Source organism: Hyperolius riggenbachi, chromosome 12 (assembly GCF_040937935.1).
Source record: "Hyperolius riggenbachi isolate aHypRig1 chromosome 12, aHypRig1.pri, whole genome shotgun sequence".
NCBI classification, from domain to species: domain Eukaryota; kingdom Metazoa; phylum Chordata; class Amphibia; order Anura; family Hyperoliidae; genus Hyperolius; species Hyperolius riggenbachi.
The window spans coordinates 239,407,920-239,427,221 of NC_090657.1; the positions used below are offsets into that span (position 1 = coordinate 239,407,920).

The window sequence follows — 19,302 nt, forward strand, 5'->3', positions numbered from 1 at the left end:
TTAGTCTGGAGGTTCACTTTAATATATGTTGACCCTCCAGCCCCTTTCACACTAGAGCGTTTTCATTGCGATAAAAGTCTATGGGACATTTCATACCTGATGTGGTGCGATGCGCTGGAAGTATCACATCTGACGGGAAAGCATCAGAGCGTTATGGGTCAACATCCGCGGTGACGTCCATCAAATGGAATACATGAAAGTCAATGGCACTGTAGATATTTTTTTTAAAAGTGCGCGGAAGCAAGTTTTTTTGCTTGCAGTGCGTATTTCTGCCACAGGAAGTGAGCGCTAGAGAGCTTCTCTTAAGATTTGATTTCCTGCCAAGAATTACATTAAAGAGAATCTGTATTGTTAAAATCGCACAAAAGTAAACATACCAGTGCGTTAGTGGACATCTCCTATTCCCCTCTGTCACAATTTCGCCGCTCCCCGCCGCATTAAAAGTAGTCAAAAACAGTTTTAAAAAGTTTGTTTATAAACAAACAAAATGGCCACCAAAACAGGAAGTAGATTGATGTACAATATGTCCACACATAGAAAATACATCCATACATAAGCAGGCTGTATACAGCCTTCCTTTTGAATCTCAAGAGATCATTTGTGTGTTTACCTTCTGTCCCCTGCAGCTCTCATGCACTGAACATTACAGGCTTCCTGCAGACAGCTCTGCCTGTGCCTGTGTTTGTAATCCCTCAGTATGTGTCAGCCAGCTACTTTCACAGAGGAGGATTTTTATCCAGATCTCTTCTATTACTGATAAGATAGCAGAGAAGCTGCTGGCTTATGTAAATAAAACACACACTAGAGTGTGCATAGAGGAACAGACCAGCACTGAAGAACTTGGCAGCCTTCCAGACACAGGCCGACAAGTCTGACAGGGGAAAGATACATTGATTTATTACAGAGACCGTGATAGTACAAAGTGCTGCAGTAAGCCAGAACAGATTAGAATAGGTTTAGGAACTTGTAAGATGGTAGAAAAAACGTTGTAATTTTTGTTACAGAGTCACTTTAAGCCGCATTACCGCAGGTTTCTACAAAGCATATTTTTTAGCATTGCAGTGCGATTCGAGCATCCGATCCCACCGCAACTAAAATCTGGTTGCTAATGTGAAACCGGCCTGATACTACATGCAGTAGCGCCACTAGGGGGGTGCGGTAGGTGCGGACCGCACCAGGTGTCACCAGCAGAGGGGGTGACTCCAAGCTCCAGACTAGGGGGGAGTGGAGTAGGCTATGTAAATACAGACCTGGCTAGTGTCTGATATACTTCTCCCTCCTGCTCCTCTCCCTTCTGGCTGCAACATGTTGAGATTATAACAGAGTCCAGAGGCCACCAGGACCACATGGTGATCATCTTAACAACCCCCTATAACAAGCAACGTTACTGCATAGTGAGGTTGGAGGTTCATGGGGTAAGAGGGGGTGACACCATGAGTTTCCGCACCGGGTGACATCAACCCTAGTGACGCCTCTGACTACATGGAAGTGGTAAAACTGGTCAGTGATTGGCCATTCATAGTCGAAAGTGTATACCAGGCACTCGCTGTCTCTTTGGGTGGCTCCTGTCAGCCGCAATACTGCGCGAAAGCCTGGCTGAGTTGCGCTCGGTCGCATATGCGTGGTCTGGGCCGGCCAGGTGCGCTCCCCTGTCACGCTCCCGTAGGTGGGAGCGTTCTGTGCTTGCGCAGTACACTCCCAGGGAACCGGAGGGAATGACTGAGCGCCCTCGGGGGGGGGGGCTTAAGGAAGCCCTAGGTAAGTATAGAACTTGAGACGCTTTTGTCTCATTTTCTCTTTAAGTCTTTCTGATATAACCAAAGTTTTCAGTGAAAGTATTTGTATTAATGAGCGGGCGCCACTAGTATTTTCCCGGCTGTGGCTGAAAGCCTTATGATCGGCCGCAAGTACCTGACATTCCTTGATTATATAAAATGTTTTCAGGCATTCGGACTTGATTAGTGTGTAGGCACATTATCGAGAGCCGACGGGCAACTCAAAGCACCGTTTTTCAATTCTACCTTCTAAACCTAAGTACTCCACCACTGAGAGGACAGGTTAATTGTGGCAGTTAACACTACCGAGAGACCAATGGACACCGAAAAAGTAGGGAGGGGGGCTAGAAAAAAAAAAGTTACCGGTTTAGAGAAGAGACAGCTTTGAAAGCGCTCCAGAGAAAGGGTTAAGTGCTTGTTAGCGGCTGTTTTCGCGGGAGAAGGGATTACTTGCATGGCGTGTCAGTATGCACAATTTAATGAGCTGGTATGAAATTCGAGCGATCGCAGCGGCGGCGCCTCTCTGACGAGCCACGTCATCCGTCCCGATCATCTCTCTTTATTGTCACCTTAATTGGTTCGTTTGCTTGAGTTTGTAGCGCCGCTGTTCATACAGGTTCCTGTCCCCCTCTGTCAGGTAGAAGCCCCCCAGCACTGTCGAGCCCACCCTGCCGGAAATGACAATAAGGCGAAGAATCTTTTTGGTGCCTTATTAGGAGACACGTGAGAGACGGCGGTGGGAAGACGGGAGACGGGGAGGGGGGACGCTTCCTTCGCAAGCACAGGATAAAGCTGGCTTTTGAAGCCTCAAATGTAGCTTTGGATTTAAAAGTGAACCGTAAGCAGCAGTTAGGGGGGAAGAAGCCAAGTTTAGCTTTCATGAAATCTCTCTGCGAAAATTGGTGCATTGATTGTTAAGCTGAGCTGTGCCTAATGGTGTCTGTATTCCCTGTCCATACCGGCCTGCTTTACGTCTTGTCTCTCCTTCCCTGTCTCTTCCAACACCGATAACTGGTAACTTCCCATCTTTGCAGAATTCCTGCTATGTCTGCTTCTATAGAAATCACAGCCCTCCTATTACTAATGGATATACAAGAGTCCGGGCTGGATTCCTGAAAAAGCCACAAGAGTCCGGGCCTTGGGTGGCTGCAGCTCAAGGAGGCACCAGGACCTGAAAGAGAGGTTGCTACATATGAATGAGGAGGTTAAAAATGGGAAGCAGAATATGAAAGAGGGAAACTGATGCTCAAGGGAGCTGTTCATGAAAGAGGGGCTGCTGTACATGGAAGAGGGGGCTGCACATGGAATGGGAGGGGCTGCTGTACATGGATGTTACACATGGAAGAGGGGGCTACACATGGAATGGGAGGGGCTGCTGTAAATGGATGATACACATTGAAGAGGGGGTTGCACATGGAGTGGGAGGGGCTGCTGTACATGGATGATGCACATGAAAGAGGGGGCTGTACATTGAATGTGATGGGCTGCTGTACATGGATGGGGCATATGGAAGAGGGGGGAGCATATGGTTTACTAACTTAAAGGGAACCAGAGAGGAAGCACCCTTGTGTATTTTACCATATATATCAGTAAGAACATTAGAGAAAACACTTACCATGCTCTCTGTTTCCTCCTCACTGCTAAAAGTGTCTGTTATCGGCAGTCACAAGAATCCCAGACTGAGCAATTAAATCTGGCTTTGCTGGGAATGATTATTGCTGAGTCATTATAGCAAAGCCACAAGGGGGCAGGCTTGGGCTTGAAATAACACCACAGAAGACAGATTTAGCTATAATCTTTCTGTAGCAAAGCTAGACGGAGCAGCCTGACTTCTCAGTCGGGGATTCTTATCAGACGTGATAACAGTCAGATTACACAGAGAACAATGAAACAAAGGGCAGATTAGGTGTTTACTGTCATGTTCCCACTGATTTATAAGGTAAAATACAAGAGGGTGCTTCATCTCTGGTTCTCTTTAACCCTCACTTAATGTGTTTTTTTTAATTTACAACATCTAATACTATTTGTTTTTTAATGTGCACCCTAGCAACATGTAACTAGAGATGGCTCAAACCTCCGATTTTCGGTTTGCGAACCTCGAACGCGAACTTCCGCAAAAGTTTGGTTTGCCCGAACTGCAATAGACTTCAATGGGGAGGTGAACTTTGAAAACTAGAAACATTTATGCCGGTCACAAAAGTGATGGAAAACATGTTTCAAGGGGTCTAACACCTGGAGGGGGGCATGGATGAGTGGGATAGATGCCAAAACTCCCCGGGAAAAATCAGGATTTGAAGCACAGCAGCGTTTTAAGGGCAGAAATCACATTGAATGCTAAATTGTAGGCCTAAAGTGATTTAAAACATCTTGCATGTGTATACATCAATCAGGTAGTGTAATAAGAGTACTGCATCACACTGACACACCAAACTCACTGTGTAACACACCGCAAACCATTGTTTGCGTAGCAACAGCCGTGCTGGACTGGTGCGCACTATGGCGAGAGTGCAGGCCGTGGCGGTTTTCCAGCCCATATGGTCGCCGGGCTGTGGTAGCTCAATGATAGAACAACAGTGACTGTCCAGCTGATCAAATTTGGTCTGTCCACAATGAAGCAATGACCTTATTATCTTGGGTGTGCCCCCCCCCCCCCCCCCCCGAGACACTCATATAGCTGGTGGTCATTGCTTCATTGTAATACGCAAGCCCCTTCACCGCGGCAAGGTAATGATCACGAAGGGGGATGGGCACATGTACATGCCTTTTGTTTCTTTGTTGCAGCTGCAGTGCAGCCAGAAAAATTAGGCAGGCATGTACACGCACCAGAAAAATTATTATAGCGGCCGCTGCTTGCAGCAGCCTTAAAAATGCAGGAATCCGCCTGGAGTCCTGGACCCTGTTGGTGGTGGCGACTGGCGAGAAGGCGGTCAAGCGGCCTGCTGGCAGAGATGCTGTGTGGGGAGCTACTTAGTCTTGGGGCAGCCAGTCACACGGTGTGCAGGCAAAGATGTTGTGTGTGGGGACTGACTTGGTCTTCGGGCAGGCCTGACCGTGCTTTGCAGACCATGTGGTCAGAGGTGACACCACTTGCCTTTCAACATCACAGTACAGTTTGGGTATTGCCTTTTTTGAGAAATAATTGCGTGATGGTATCTTACACTGCGGTGTTTGGCTTTGCTTGTGTGTGCTGCTTTTCCTCAGGTGGTCATCCCATTGCAGTTTGTGCTTTGTAATAATGTGCCTTCGTAAGGTAGTTGTCCCTACGTGGGTCTTGGTCTTTCCACGGCTCAATTTTCGGTGGCAGAGAGTACAGATGGCATTGCTCTCATCTGAGGCAGACACACAAAACAATTTCCACACCGCTGAGCCCTGGGATGATGGCACTTTGGTGATGGCTGCCGACGGAGTGTTAAGTGGGGTGCCAGAATCAGAGCAGGAGGAGGAAGACATGTCACGCTTCTGTGTGGAAGCTGAAGAAGATGAGGTGTTCTGTGTTAAATAGTCAACTACGTCCTAACAATATTGGGGGTTAATGGCACATGCCTTCTTCTGAACATTGTACTTTGGTTGAGGGCTGCACGAAATCACGACAGCGCGACCTCGAACAGACCTGCCAGGTGGCCTGCCTCTGGCTCTGCCTCTTGTTTTGTCCATATGGGGGGGGGGGGGGGGAATGAAGTGAAAGGTATGCACTGACTTGACTAATACAATGTGCGGTTACACAGGTGCAGTGAAAAGGTTGCAGTGACTGCTGGTACAACAATGTGCGGTTACACAGGTGCAGTTAACAGTTATGCACGGACTGGTATATAAAACAGCGTGCGGTCACCCAGGTGCAGTGAACAGGTATGCAGTGACTGGTATTACAAATGTGCAGCTGTCACACACACAGCTACCCTGAACAGGTATGCAGTGACCACTATTACAAATGTGCAGCTGTCACACACACAGGTAATGTGAACAGGTATGCAGTGACCGGTATATAATATAACACTGCATGCAGTCATCTAGGTACACTGAACAGGTATGCAGTGACTGGTATCAATACAATGTGCAGCTGTCACACACACATGTACCGTGAACAGGTGCAGTGACTGGTATATAACACTGCGGGCTTCTGTCACGCAGGTGCAGTAAACATGAACAGATATGCAGTGATTGGTATTACAAATGTTCTGTAACGATCGGTGTCAGCAAGAACAGATTTTCTGATTATTGGTGATCTGCAGTATCGCCAATAATACAGATGTTATACCTGATTATGTGGTGATCTGCAGAATCACCAATAATGCAAGTATAGCAAGACACAAGACACTCAGGTGTAAGATAGTGTTTGGTGCAACAGTAAATGTAGATAGAGATACCCACTTTCCCAGAGGTGCTGGTAGAGGGAGGTATCTCTATAGAACACTGGAATCAGTACTCCAGCAGGCTGGAGACACAGGTGAGTTAGTGATAGGTTCACCCGAGGAGCGGATGAGGCATAGTAGGACAATGTATACTGATCACTCGTGGAGCGAGTGATTCAGACTGTACTGCAGAAGATGATCACCTGAGGGGCAGGAGATCAAGACTTTACTGCTGCTTCTGATCACCTAAGGAGCAGGTGATGAGGACAGTAACGTAATGGCTGGTCACCTGAGGAGCAGGTGATTCAGACTGTACTGCAGCTATCAACCTGAGGAGCAGGTGATTCAGACTGTACTGCAGCTATCAACCTGAGGAGCAGGTAAACTGAGAATCCCTCACCAGAACTAAGCTCACTGGTGAGGGCAGAAGAGTCAGACAAGCAGGGTCGGCAACACACGGACAGATACGGTACAAAGACAGAAGACTGAATCAGAGTGAGATATAAGCTGAGTCGGCAACAAGATCAGATAGGCACAGACACAGAATCAGTAGGCAGAAGAGTAGTCAAGGCTAGCAGAGGGTCATAACAAATAATACAATTTAATTAGTACGTTAATTAACTGATAGGTGGGGGCGGTCCAGGTGGGAGGGAGAGCTGATTGGCTGCCATGTGTCTGCTGATGAGGTGTCAACGTTTGGCTCTATTATAATGTATAGGGGGCGGGTAGAATGTGTCATGTGTTCACCTAAGGGGCGAACATAAACATAATATTTGAATCAATATATAATAATATAATACAAGTAATTAGTCAAATAAATAGTGTTAAATCACAGTCTTTTAAGTATTTAACACTATTTATTTGATTAATTACTTGTATTATATATTTTTATATTGATTCAAATAATATTTTATAATTCATAATTTTTAAGTAGTATATTGTGCTTGTGATCATATTTTAGATTATATATTATATTTTGTATCTTGTATTTCATAATGTCATTTTGGTGTATATATGGAGCACTGAGCGCCTCTCTTTACTATCTGTAGGCACTTTATTTGGCCTGAGGAAGTGGGCATAGACCCACGAAACGCGTTGCCTGTGCTAAACATTCTATTAAACTTCCTTGCTTAAAGTGAGTTTGTCGTCTATGAGGTAAGCCACCTCAATCCTTTTCATTTTATTGATTTACTGACAGAAATGTGTTTTATGGCTGTAATTACATATCAGTGAGGGTTATGTTATAGTCTGACCCGGACAAAAAGTGTCACTCACATACTTGATTTTAAGATCTTTCAGGCAGAGAAAGAAAAAAAAGGAACACAGCCTAGTTATTTGTGTGCTAGGCACTGTACATACCCATGTCTATCTCATCATGTCTCCTCGGTTGTCTTTTAAAACGTCCGGTTTGTACACGGCGATAAGGTAGTGTAAGGGTGAGGCCTGGTTCACACTGACAGACGAAACACTGCGTTAAACACACCACAAACAACCGCAAAGAGCTTTAGTGATAATGTCAGGTGAGCAAATCATTGTTTTTGCTAGTTGACACCTCCAGGACATAAACGTTAGTCCTCTCGGCGGCAATCTTTGTGTAGTGGTGTGTAGTGGCCCCCGTGCTTGTGCGAACGTTCATGTTAGTGCAGGGAATCGCAGTTTTCCAGCCTCTATGGTCAGGCTGGGGTAGTTCATTGACAGTTAAGTAACTAAAAAACGTATACAGGGGTCAGTAGTGGATAATAGATGCCAGTAGTGTTGGTGAAGGATTATTGGGTTATAGTCGGTGCACTACTAGGACCAGCACACCTGTCTGCAACAGCTAACTTGTGTACTGGACAGAGAACAGCAATACAATAGCAAGAAATGTACCAGCCCTAAGAAGAGCTTAGCTGTTCAGGACAATGTGGTAGCAGCAAGATCTGCACTGATGTCACAGAACACAGGCCTACCTAACACTCTCCCTGTCAGCAGCACACTCTTCCTGATCTGGCTAGCACAGAAGCCAGAGACTGCAAAATGGCTGCTGTGCTGGCTTTCTGTTAGGTGGGGGGCGGTCCAGGTGGGAGGGAGAGCTGATTGGCTGCCATGTGTCTGCTGACTCTGGGATGAGGTGTCAAAGTTTGGCTCTATTATAATGTATAGAGGGCGGGTCGAATACGTCATGTGTTCACCTAAGGGGTGAACCTCAACACCCCTTGTTCGCCGCAAACTATTTGCCAGGCGGACAGTTGCCCCATCTCTACTCGGCACATGGTGTGACATCACACATGCATCAGTGCACAGAAACGTGGAAAAACACAAGGAAAAAATGGCAAAAGTCACAATCGGAGTCTATTTGTGATTAGCGTTGACAAGGAGTCACGGCAGTGGAGAGGTGAGACTTTAAAGCGGTATTGTCACCATAAAAATCAAATTTCAACAGCAACTGGTCTGAGTGTATTAATTGATAAAGATGCTAATCCTGCATTCAAAACTTGCAAAACTTTTCCTGCTGTTATGGTTTAGAGTTATCACATACTTTAGGAGCACTGGCCCTAGTGCCAAATAGTGCCAAAGAGTTGCATGCTGGGAGTTCTTTCTATCTATAATATATTCCTCCTCTTCCATTTATTTCCCTTCCTTGCTGCTTATCAGAAACACCCTCTTATTACTTGTGTTTACAAGCAAGGCTGGGGTGACTTAGGGATTGGAGGATAAGACAGTGCAGTTCCTAGTATACACCTCAGTGGGAGTTTCTGAAGACTCTGGGAGGAGGGCAGCTAATGAATACACAATGAGCAAGAGAAGTGGGGGGGGGGGCAAGAGTCAGGGAGGATATGATGTCAGCATTAGCTTGGCAAGATGGCCACTGCCTTGAATAGAATTTTCTGCTTTTCCTTTATAAAATTCACAGGAATCAGTATGTGGATAGCACAATACATCTGTTATGTAAGTAGAAGTAGTATTTATCTACTTATATATGTGTTTTTTATTTCTAGGTTAGCATGGGTGTCGCTTGTTCTTTAAATCACAGAGGGAGCATGGGGGGGGTGCTTTTTTAAATTTTCCTTATGGGAGGTCACAGGGGGTAGGACAATTAAATCACCGGGCAGTCTGTGTGCATGCAATAGATCCCTCTCCAATCAGATTAGATCATACATCGAGTGATTTGTGACCAGGTGACACTCGCTTTACTATCTCCTCACTATCAGTAATACAAACTGATATAACCGCGTGTAAATGAGGTCGGTAATCTAGCTTGACTATAAATATTTGGGCTGTATCCATTATTCAGGGTATCAGTTAGCGAGCTGCACGTGAGCTGCTCTGCTACTGGAGGGGAAGAGGTTACATTTGGCTCCCATTAGACTGGAGTGCTTCTACAATTGCAAGAATTGACAGTTGTCTTTGTGGCTCTTCCGAAGCCCGGCAATCTCATTAAGTGGTAATCTGGCAAAAATTAAAATAAGAAGAAAAAAGGCAGCAAAATAAATAAATAAGTAGGCAGGATCCTTCTGCTAATCAGTCCGGAGCCGCAGCAGCTTCCCAGATGCATCATTGAAGTGTAGTGTTTCATTAGCGAGACACCTGCTCCGCTCCGCCATATGCTGCTAGGTAAATAGTGCGTAATTGCGGAAGCCGGACGCCAAGCGCATGTCAAGCAGCATGTCCTGGAGATCCGGTCACCTTCCTGTCATCCCAAGGGGACAAGATGGAGGCACAGCCGTCTAGGGAGGCGTCAGTACAAGCGCATGTCAAGCAGCATGTCCTGGAGATCCGGTCACCTTCCTGTCATCCCAAGGGGACAAGATGGAGGCACAGCCGTCTAGGGAGGCGTCAGTACAAGCGTATGTCAAGCAGCATGTCCCGGAGATCCGGTCACCTTCCTGTCATCCCAAGGGGACAAGATGGGGGCACAGCTGATTAGGGAGGCGTCAGTACAAGCGCATGTCAAGCAGCATGTCCTGGAGATCCGGTCACCTTCCTGTCATCCCAAGGGGACAAGATGGAGGCACAGCCGTCTAGGGAGGCGTCAGTACAAGCGTATGTCAAGCAGCATGTCCCGGAGATCTGGTCACCTTCCTGTCATCCCAAGGGGACAAGATGGAGGCACAGCCGTCTAGGGAGGCGTCAGTACAAGCGCATGTCAAGCAGCATGTCCTGGAGATCCGGTCACCTTCCTGTCATCCCAAGGGGACAAGATGGAGGCACAGCCGTCTAGGGAGGCGTCAGTACAAGCGTATGTCAAGCAGCATGTCCTGGAGATCCGGTCACCTTCCTGTCATCCCAAGGGGACAAGATGGAGGCACAGCCGTCTAGGGAGGCGTCAGTACAAGCGTATGTCAAGCAGCATGTCCCGGAGATCCGGTCACCTTCCTGTCATCCGAAGGGGACAAGATGGGGGCACAGCCGTCTAGGGAGGCATCAGTACAAGCGCATGTCAAGCAGCATGTCCTGGAGATCCGGTCACCTTCCTGTCATCCCAAGGGGACAAGATGGAGGCACAGCCGTCTAGGGAGGCGTCAATACAAGCGTATGTCAAGCAGCATGTCCCGGAGATCCGGTCACCTTCCTGTCATCCCAAGGGGACAAGATGGGGGCACAGCTGATTAGGGAGGCGTCAGTACAAGCGCATGTCAAGCAGCATGTCCTGGAGATCCGGTCACCTTCCTGTCATCCCAAGGGGACAAGATGGAGGCACAGCCGTCTAGGGAGGCGTCAGTACAAGCGTATGTCAAGCAGCATGTCCCGGAGATCTGGTCACCTTCCTGTCATCCCAAGGGGACAAGATGGAGGCACAGCCGTCTAGGGAGGCGTCAGTACAAGCGTATGTCAAGCAGCATGTCCCGGAGATCCGGTCACCTTCCTGTCATCCCAAGGGGACAAGATGGGGGCACAGCTGATTAGGGAGGCGTCAGTACAAGCGCATGTCAAGCAGCATGTCCTGGAGATCCGATCACCTTCCTGTCATCCCAAGGGGACAAGATGGAGGCACAGCAGTCTAGGGAGGCGTCAGTACAAGCGTATGTCAAGCAGCATGTCCCGGAGATCCGGTCACCTTCCTGTCATCCCAAGGGGACAAGATGGGGGCACAGCTGATTAGGGAGGCGTCAGTACAAGCGCATGTCAAGCAGCATGTCCTGGAGATCCGATCACCTTCCTGTCATCCCAAGGGGACAAGATGGAGGCACAGCAGTCTAGGGAGGCGTCAGTACAAGCGTATGTCAAGCAGCATGTCCCGGAGATCCGGTCACCTTCCTGTCATCCCAAGGGGACAAGATGGGGGCACTGCCGTCTGGGGAGGCGTCAGTACAAGCACATGTCAAGCAGCATGTCCTGGAGATCCGGTCACCTTCCTGTCATCCCAAGGGGACAAGATGGGGGTACAGCCGATTAGGGAGGCGTCAGTACAAGCGCATGTCAAGCAGCATGTCCTGGAGATCCGGTCACCTTCCTGTCATCCTAAGGGGACAAGATGGAAGCACAGCCGTCTAGGGAGGCGTCAGGAGGAGGCTGTGGTGTAAATTTCGTCACAGGAAATGTTTTTATTTATTTTTGTTTTTTATTTTGTACACATTTTTTTACATTCCATACTAAAAATAGATGTTAAGCTTATTTATAGTACAAAATCATTTTCTATATTTAACATTAGCAGTCAGAAGGTGGCACTGCTGAGCATAGGGACTGATAATGCGCCACCTCAGGTTAAGGTCTTGCTGCTGTTCTGTGCTCAGCGGCAGCGCACAGAAACTTGCTCAGTGACTCTGATTCACAGAACGAAGAACCACAACATTTTTGAGAGAACCAGCATCAAGAATTCCGATATAAAGGATCAGGAGGCGTGAGACCAATGGAAGATGCCATATTTATATCCTTTTGACCTCTTGAGGACCACAGGTGTACACCCCCCTAGTGACCAGGCCATTTTTTACAATTCAGCACTTCGCAGCTTTAACAGTTTATTGCGCAGTCATACAACTTACCACCCAAATTAATTTTACCTCCTTTTCTTGTCACTAATAGAACTTTCGTCTGGTGGTATTTCATAGCTGCTGTTTTTATTTTTTTTGTTTTGTTAACCAAATAAGACCTTTACTTTTTGTAAAAAAACAAAAAACAAAATAAAAACTATTATTTTTATTTTTTTGTTAATAAATTTTAAAAATCAGCCTGCCAGCGCCGATCACTGGCTGGCAGGCTGATTGCTGGGACTTTCTGTTCAGTGACGGGAGCTCGTGCGAGTACGAGCTCCTGCCAAATCACTCTCCTCGGGAGATGACGCCACGTGGCGGCGCTGATGAACAACACAGCCACTCTGCCGCCGCCAATTTGCGTTAGGCAGTCGCAGAGAGGTTAAACAATACCAGTTGCCTGGCTGTCCTGTTGATCTTTCTGGTCAGTAGGGTCTATCACACACATGAAACAAGCATGCAGGTAATCTGGTCAGATTTGCCATAGACATCTTATCTTCTGCATGCTTGTTCAGGGTCTGTGGCTTAAAGTATTAGAGGTAGAGGATCCACAGGACAGCCAGGCAATGTGCAATATATAAAAGGAAATAAACATCTTCCATATCCTTCTTACCTTGGTTTCCCTTTAAGTGAGGATGCCATGGATTGTAGGATAGGGTACACAGATATAGCTAAACACAAGAATAAGGGTTTACCCTACAAGCACAGACCCAGGCTGCCAATCAAATGAGACTAAATATATAAAGTGTAGAACAACTTTATTACTGGGATTTACTCAATGAAAAAAAAAAAAAGATGATAAACAAAATACAGCAGTGTATGATATACATACCTTCCAACATTTTCAGATAAGAGAGACACTTTAAGACACTCCCCTGCCACACCTCTAACCACGCCCCACCACACCCCTGGCCATGCATATCACAGAGAATTCAGAGACAAACGATGTAGTTTTATCATTCAAACCCGGTTCTCTCTCTCATCAGTAGTTTTCCTTCATCCTAACATTTACAAATTAGAAATATATCAATTTAAATGATGGGGATGAAGTTTAGAGTCAGTAGAGCAATACATACATTTATTTATATAAATCTGTACATCAGTCCTGAAAGAGGGACAAATGAGGGAGATAGAGGGACAGTGATCCCCAAAAGACGGACTTTACCTCTGAAAAAGTTGGGAGCTATGGTTATATAATAAGTGGTATTTTCTCTGAGGTTTCACAAAAAAGTTTGGGTGAAAAGAACAAAAACAAAACTGCAATGAAGGCAGAGGCGTAGCTATGGGTGGGGCAAGGGGAGACATATGTCCCCGGGTGCAGTACTGTGAGGGCGCTCAGCACAGCTGCTGCACCCCCACACGTATGAGAGGCGACTCGCTGGCTGCCTGAAGTGCCCCTGATTCTCTCCCTCCCTCTGCAGAGGAGTGCAGAAGCATTGACAGCAGCAGAAAAAGCAGGGCACATCTGGCTATCTAAAGGGGGGAGGGGGGGACCATCTATCTAAAGGGAGGCACATCCGGTTATCTATAGGGGTGGCACATCTGGCTATCTATAGGGATGGCACATCTGGCTATCTGAGGGCACATCTGGCTATCTACAGGAGTGAATATTAGGCTATCTGGGGAAGGGGGAACATTTGGCCGGCTATCTATTGGGGGGAAGGGGACACAACTGGCAATCTATGGGTGGAGGAAGGGGTACATTTGTACATTTGACTCCACCCATGACCTTGACTACATTCTGATGCGTGTCCATGCCCATTTTGTCCAGAGGGGGGCTGAAAACCCTAGCTACACCTCTGTATGAATGTAGTTGCGTGATTGTATACAAATACAAAACATTGAATTCCAAAGAGTGTCAAGGACTACATGAGTTAGTGTCCATTAATGGTATGATTTTTAGTGAAAGAGTACGGTATATTTCTGTATTTCTGATCGGCCTCTGGATCCTAAAGAGGCTTCCCCTGTCCGTGTCAGCCTGGCCAATCAAGACCGAGGCAGGTGGAGAAAGCTGAGCAGGTGCAGACAGCTCGTGCATGCAAAGTAGCACAGACCCATGCTGGGTGCCACGTGGGCTCTGGGTGTGAGTATAGGGTTCCATGTGGGTTCTGGCAATGGGTGGGTATCAAGTGTCATGCCCGTGCTGATTGATCTGGGTGCATGTACTGGATGTTATGTGGGTGCTGGGTGCAAGTGCTGTGTGTGACATGGATGTAAATACTTGATGCCATGCCTGTACTAGGTGCTGGCTATGGGTGGGCATTGGGTGTCACATGGGTTTTATATGCAGGTACTTTAGATGTGGGTCCTGGTTAAGTGGGTGCTTGGTGCAGATAGTGGGTGCCATGTGGAGGCTGTGTGCAGGTGTGAGTACTGGGTGCAAGGCTAGGCCTGGGTGCAGGTACTTAGTGTCATGTGAGTACTGGGTGCCAACTATGGAGAAAAGGGGGTGGGCGGATGATGGGAGAAGTAGAGATCAGAAGGCGTCAGTGTGGGCGCTGCAGGAAGGGGAAGTAATTGGGGGTGTTGGGAGAGGGAGAGGTCACTGGGGGTGCAAGGGGAGGGAGAAGTCAGTTTAGGTGCTGAGAGAGGTAACTATGGATGCTGCTGGGGACAAGAAGGGTGCCATTGGAGAGTGAGAGGTCACTGTGGGTGCTGGGGGAGGCAGGATCACTGCAGTGCTAATGCTGGGGAGGGAGAGGTCAGCATGGGTCCTCGGTGAAAGGAGAGGTCACTGTGGGTGCTGGGGGACGGAGAGGTCAGTGTGGGTGCTAGGGGAGGGGTCAGTGTGGGTGCTGGGGGAGGGGTCAGTGTGGGTGCCTTGGGAGGCAGGATCACTGCAGTGCTGTCCTCTGTGAAAGGAGAGGTCACTGTGGGTGCAGGGTTAAGGCAGGGAAAGGTCACTGTGAATGCTGAGGGAAGGGAGAGGTCACTGTTGTCAGGGAGACACCATCTTACCTGCTCCCACACAGCTGCAGGGATGGTTACACTAGGAATACTGTAAGGGACCTCTTTATTCCAGTGTCCCATATGGGGGGGAGCTTCACTCACACGGGTGGTGGGCAGGGCTTCCCACATGCAGTGGGTGGTGCTTATCACGATGGGCAGTGCTTATTTTTTGCAGCCAAAGGGGCCTTTTAATGGGTATTTTAAAAGAGCAGTGCTTGGCACCCAGAGATGCAGAGATACAAGATCATTCTCATTCTTTTCCAGGCATTTTCCACAAGCAGAATGTCTGCAGAATGGATTGTTCCTCATTACCGGTCTGCTGGGGGTTCAGGTTTAGCGGATTTATCGCCGATCAGAAAACAACGTTTTCCTGTGTGTGGTCATTTTGAAACTGACGGATGTAATAAGTAAAGCATTTGTGCGCAGGCAGGAAGACCTGTGAGTGGCGACTACCCAGCAACACCATTACCGTAAAAGCAGCTTGACAACGCAGAATCTGAGTATTGATAAAACAGAAGCCGGGGTTGCCCTCTCCAGGCTGCCGCCTCTTACATTACAGCTGTATCCGGACGGCTTCTATCTATCACAAGCTAGTTTTTGTAGCTTTCAAAGCTGCTGCGGCTGCTTCCGAAAGTCCTGGAGGAATTTCCAGCAGTCGGTGGATGTGACGCCGGCTCACAGCTGAATCAATAGGAGGAATGATGTACATGGAGCTGGCTGAGCGGAGGCAGGATCGTTCAGTGTTCACAGAGATGCTGCTCACCAAATGACTGCTTCCTCTTGTTAACTGCTGTCAGCTTCCTAGGAACCAATGAGGACTGGCGTATGGGAGCCGCCATGCCTGAGTTCTATATACATTTGTTAAAAAATGATATTTTAGTTTTGAATATTGTGGAAAGGGACAGGCCCGGTCTGCCCATGATGCCAAGTGAGGCGACTTCCTCAGGCGGCAGAAGTCTGGGGACAGCACTATGCAGAAACAGGAAGTGACGAGAGTGCCTGGCCAGCCTATACTGGTGGCGACTATACCTGGCTAACCTATACTGGGGACAACTGTACCTAGCTACCAATACTGGGGGGCAGGGCCGGGGCTGAGGCATAGGCTGGAGAGGCTCCAGCCTCAGGGCGCAGTGTAGGAGGGGGCACACAATTCATTCAGCTGTCATTCCTAATTGTGTTTGAAGCAGAAAGAAATAAGAAAAGGGGATACATAGCAGTGACTGCAAGCCAGATAACTAGATATTAAGGAGTTGGGGAGGTTGTGGGCCCTGTGGCACCCCTTAGTCTAATAGCAATCAGTGTGTGACGGCTGGGGTGAAAGGGATGGAGGAGGGGCCTCTTAGTCTAATAGCAATCAGTGTGTGACGGCTGGGGTGGGAGGGATGGGGAGGGGCCTCTTAGTCTAATAGCAATCAGTGTGTGACGGCTGGGGTGGGAGGGATGGAGGAGGGGCCTCTTAGTGTAATAGCAATCAGTGTGTGACGGCTGGGGTGGGAGGGATGGAGGAGGGGCCTCTTAGTGTAATAGCAATCAGTGTGTGATGGCTGGGGTGAAAGGGATGGAGGAGGGGCCTCTTAGTCTAATAGCAATCAGTGTGTGATGGCTGGGGTGGGAGGGATGGAGGAGGGGCCTCTTAGTGTAATAGCAATCAGTGTGTGACGGCTGGGGTGGGAGGGATGGAGGAGGGGCCTCTTAGTGTAATAGCAATCAGTGTGTGATGGCTGGGGTGGGAGGGATGGAGAGGCCTCTTAGTGTAATAGCAATCAGTGTGTGACGGCTGGGGTGGGAGGGATGGAGGAGGGGCCTCTTAGTGTAATAGCAATCAGTGTGTGACGGCTGGGGTGGGAGGGATGGAGGGGCCTCAGTGTAATAGCAATCAGTGTGTGACGGCTGGGGTGGGAGGGATGGGGAGGGGCCTCTTAGTCTAATAGCAATCAGTGTGTGACAGCTGGGGTGGGAGGGATGGAGGAGGGGCCTCTTAGTGTAATAGTAATCAGTGTGTGACGGCTGAGGTGGGAGGGATGGAGGGGCGCACTTTGGTGTCTCAGCCTTGGGTGCTGGAGGACCTTGTCCCGCCTCTGCTGGGGGGGGGGGGGGACAACTGTACCTGGCTAACCTATACTGGGAGCAACTGTACTTGGCTACCAACACTGGGGGCACCTATAACTGGCTACCTACGCTACCTATCCATACTGAGGGTGTTTTTTGGGGGGACTCAATGCAGCTATAATGTGCGGTGAAAATTGCCGGGTGCTGTGTGATCATTCCAATTCACAAGGGGGGCGGGACCTCCTCTCAAGTTTGCCTCAGGCAGCAAATAGTCTAGATCCTGATTCCTGCCCTGGAAACGGAACAGAAATGTGGTTAACCTGAATTTGAACCTTCTCTCTGCTCCATAAGTCAGATATGCAAGAGCATTATAACCTTTACCACTCCACCAGCGGGCAGTGAAAGTATATTGAGACTTTCATACTACGACGTTACGGCGTGACACGACAGAAGTGATGCTTTCTCCTCATCCCCGACGCAGGTCAACAACTACTCTAACGCTTTAGAGCTGCGTCGAGTTGTAGCGATCTGCGTCAGCCCGGAAGACATGGAAGTCTATGTCAATGCGTGTATGATTAAACAAATGACAGATGCAACGTCCTGATGTGCATGCGCAAAAAGTGTATTTAACCAATACACTTCCGCATACCTAAAGCAGGAAGTGACGGCAAATGTGTGTCAGGGGACAACAATAGCACAGTGTTCCTTGAAGGCGTGTTTTTGACGGTGCGATGCGGGTGTGTCGGGCGCCAGGCACCACATCGCTGATGCTGGTTTCTGGTGTGAAACCAGCCTCAAACAAAAACTTTTCTTTGTTACAGCGGATACAATTCCTGCAAAAAATCTGCAGTGTGTCTACTTCCTGCTTTCATGGACTCAGATATAGGGTTAACATCCTGTCAGGTGGGTAGCAATAGCCATAGCAGGTGCTATGGGGCCCTGGAGCATAGGGGGCTCGGTAGGTAATGTATTCACCATTAATTTTCTTGTGTTTCACCGCCCTCCAGGGCAGGATTTACAACACAGAGGCCCACAGGCACATGCGTTCTGGTGTCCTAAGCTCCGCCCCTGAACAGGGGGCGTAACTAGGAACCACCGGGCCCCCCTGCAGAAATTATAACGCAACAACCCACTTCCCCCCCGGGTCTGCTCATGGCCGTTTTGGGGCTGGAGGGGTCGTAGCATGAGGGGAAAGCCTTGGCCTCAGTCGGCAGGGAGGGGGGACGGTCCCCCCTCTCCCTCACCTCGGGCTCTCCCCTCTGCTCTCCTCTCCAGCATCAATAACTATATGTGTGCGGCGGCGGGCAGCGGCAGACAAACATACCTTCCTGCGTTCCACCGCGGATGTTCCTTGCTCTAGTGTCTGACGCTACTTCCTGTTTATACAGGAAGTAGCGTCAGACACTAGAGCGAGGAACCTCTGCTGAGGGAGCGCAGAGGGGAGAGCCCGAAGTTAGGGAGAGGGGGGACCGCCCTCCTCCCCACCGATGTGTGGCCATGGCTTGACATGAGACAAGGATTAGGGTGTAAATGCCTGAGATTAGTGATATAAGGCACGGATTAAGTTGGCCATACACTTTTAGATTTGCAGCAGATTCGACCATCAGGTAGATTTCTGTCAGAATCTGACAGGAATCTATCTGATGTGTGCCACACACTAGATTTCAAATAGATTTCATAATGGAATCTATTTGAAATCTATCTAAATGCATTATTGGACCATTAGATCCAATGCAACTCTATAGGCCATGGATCTGCTGCCAGCAGCCGATCCACCTAGATTTTCCATCCTGTCAGATAGATCAAATCCATCGAAATCGGCTGCAAATCGATCGATCGGCTAATTCGATAGAATCTATTTCTGATCGATTCTATAGAATCGATGAATGGCTGAAATCGACCAGTGTATGGGCCCCTTTAGACTAAAAACTCCTGAGGTCAGTGATCTGAGGAGGGGGCCGCCTCTCCCACATAAGACGCCTGTAGGCACATGCCCACAGTGCCTTATGGAAAATCCAGCCCTGCCGCCCTCTGACTTTGCCTCACTGCCCATGAAATATTGCGTGAGACTGTAAATTGCCTAATTAACCTCCGCGGTGCATCAAGTTCTATCATAGAATGCAAACTAAGCTGTGTGCGACCAAACAACTCACACGTTATGCCCGCATTACCATTGAACAATGTGTTGTACACAGAGGCGTATCTAGGCAATATAGCGCCCATGGCAAA

At 48.3% G+C, this 19,302-nt stretch overlaps 1 protein-coding gene across 12 annotated transcripts in view; it reads left to right on the plus strand.

Moving 5' to 3' along the window:
* Positions 1-19,302, plus strand: part of SDK2 (sidekick cell adhesion molecule 2) — a 1,552,195-nt gene that overhangs the window by 441,640 nt on the left and 1,091,253 nt on the right. For all 12 annotated transcript variants that reach the window (XM_068263131.1, XM_068263129.1, XM_068263132.1 and 9 more), the window contains one exon: positions 7,174-7,279. In XM_068263131.1, coding sequence (XP_068119232.1) covers positions 7,275-7,279 — 5 coding nt within the window. In that variant the 5' untranslated portion in view covers positions 7,174-7,274. The remainder of the gene's footprint in view (positions 1-7,173; positions 7,280-19,302) is intronic.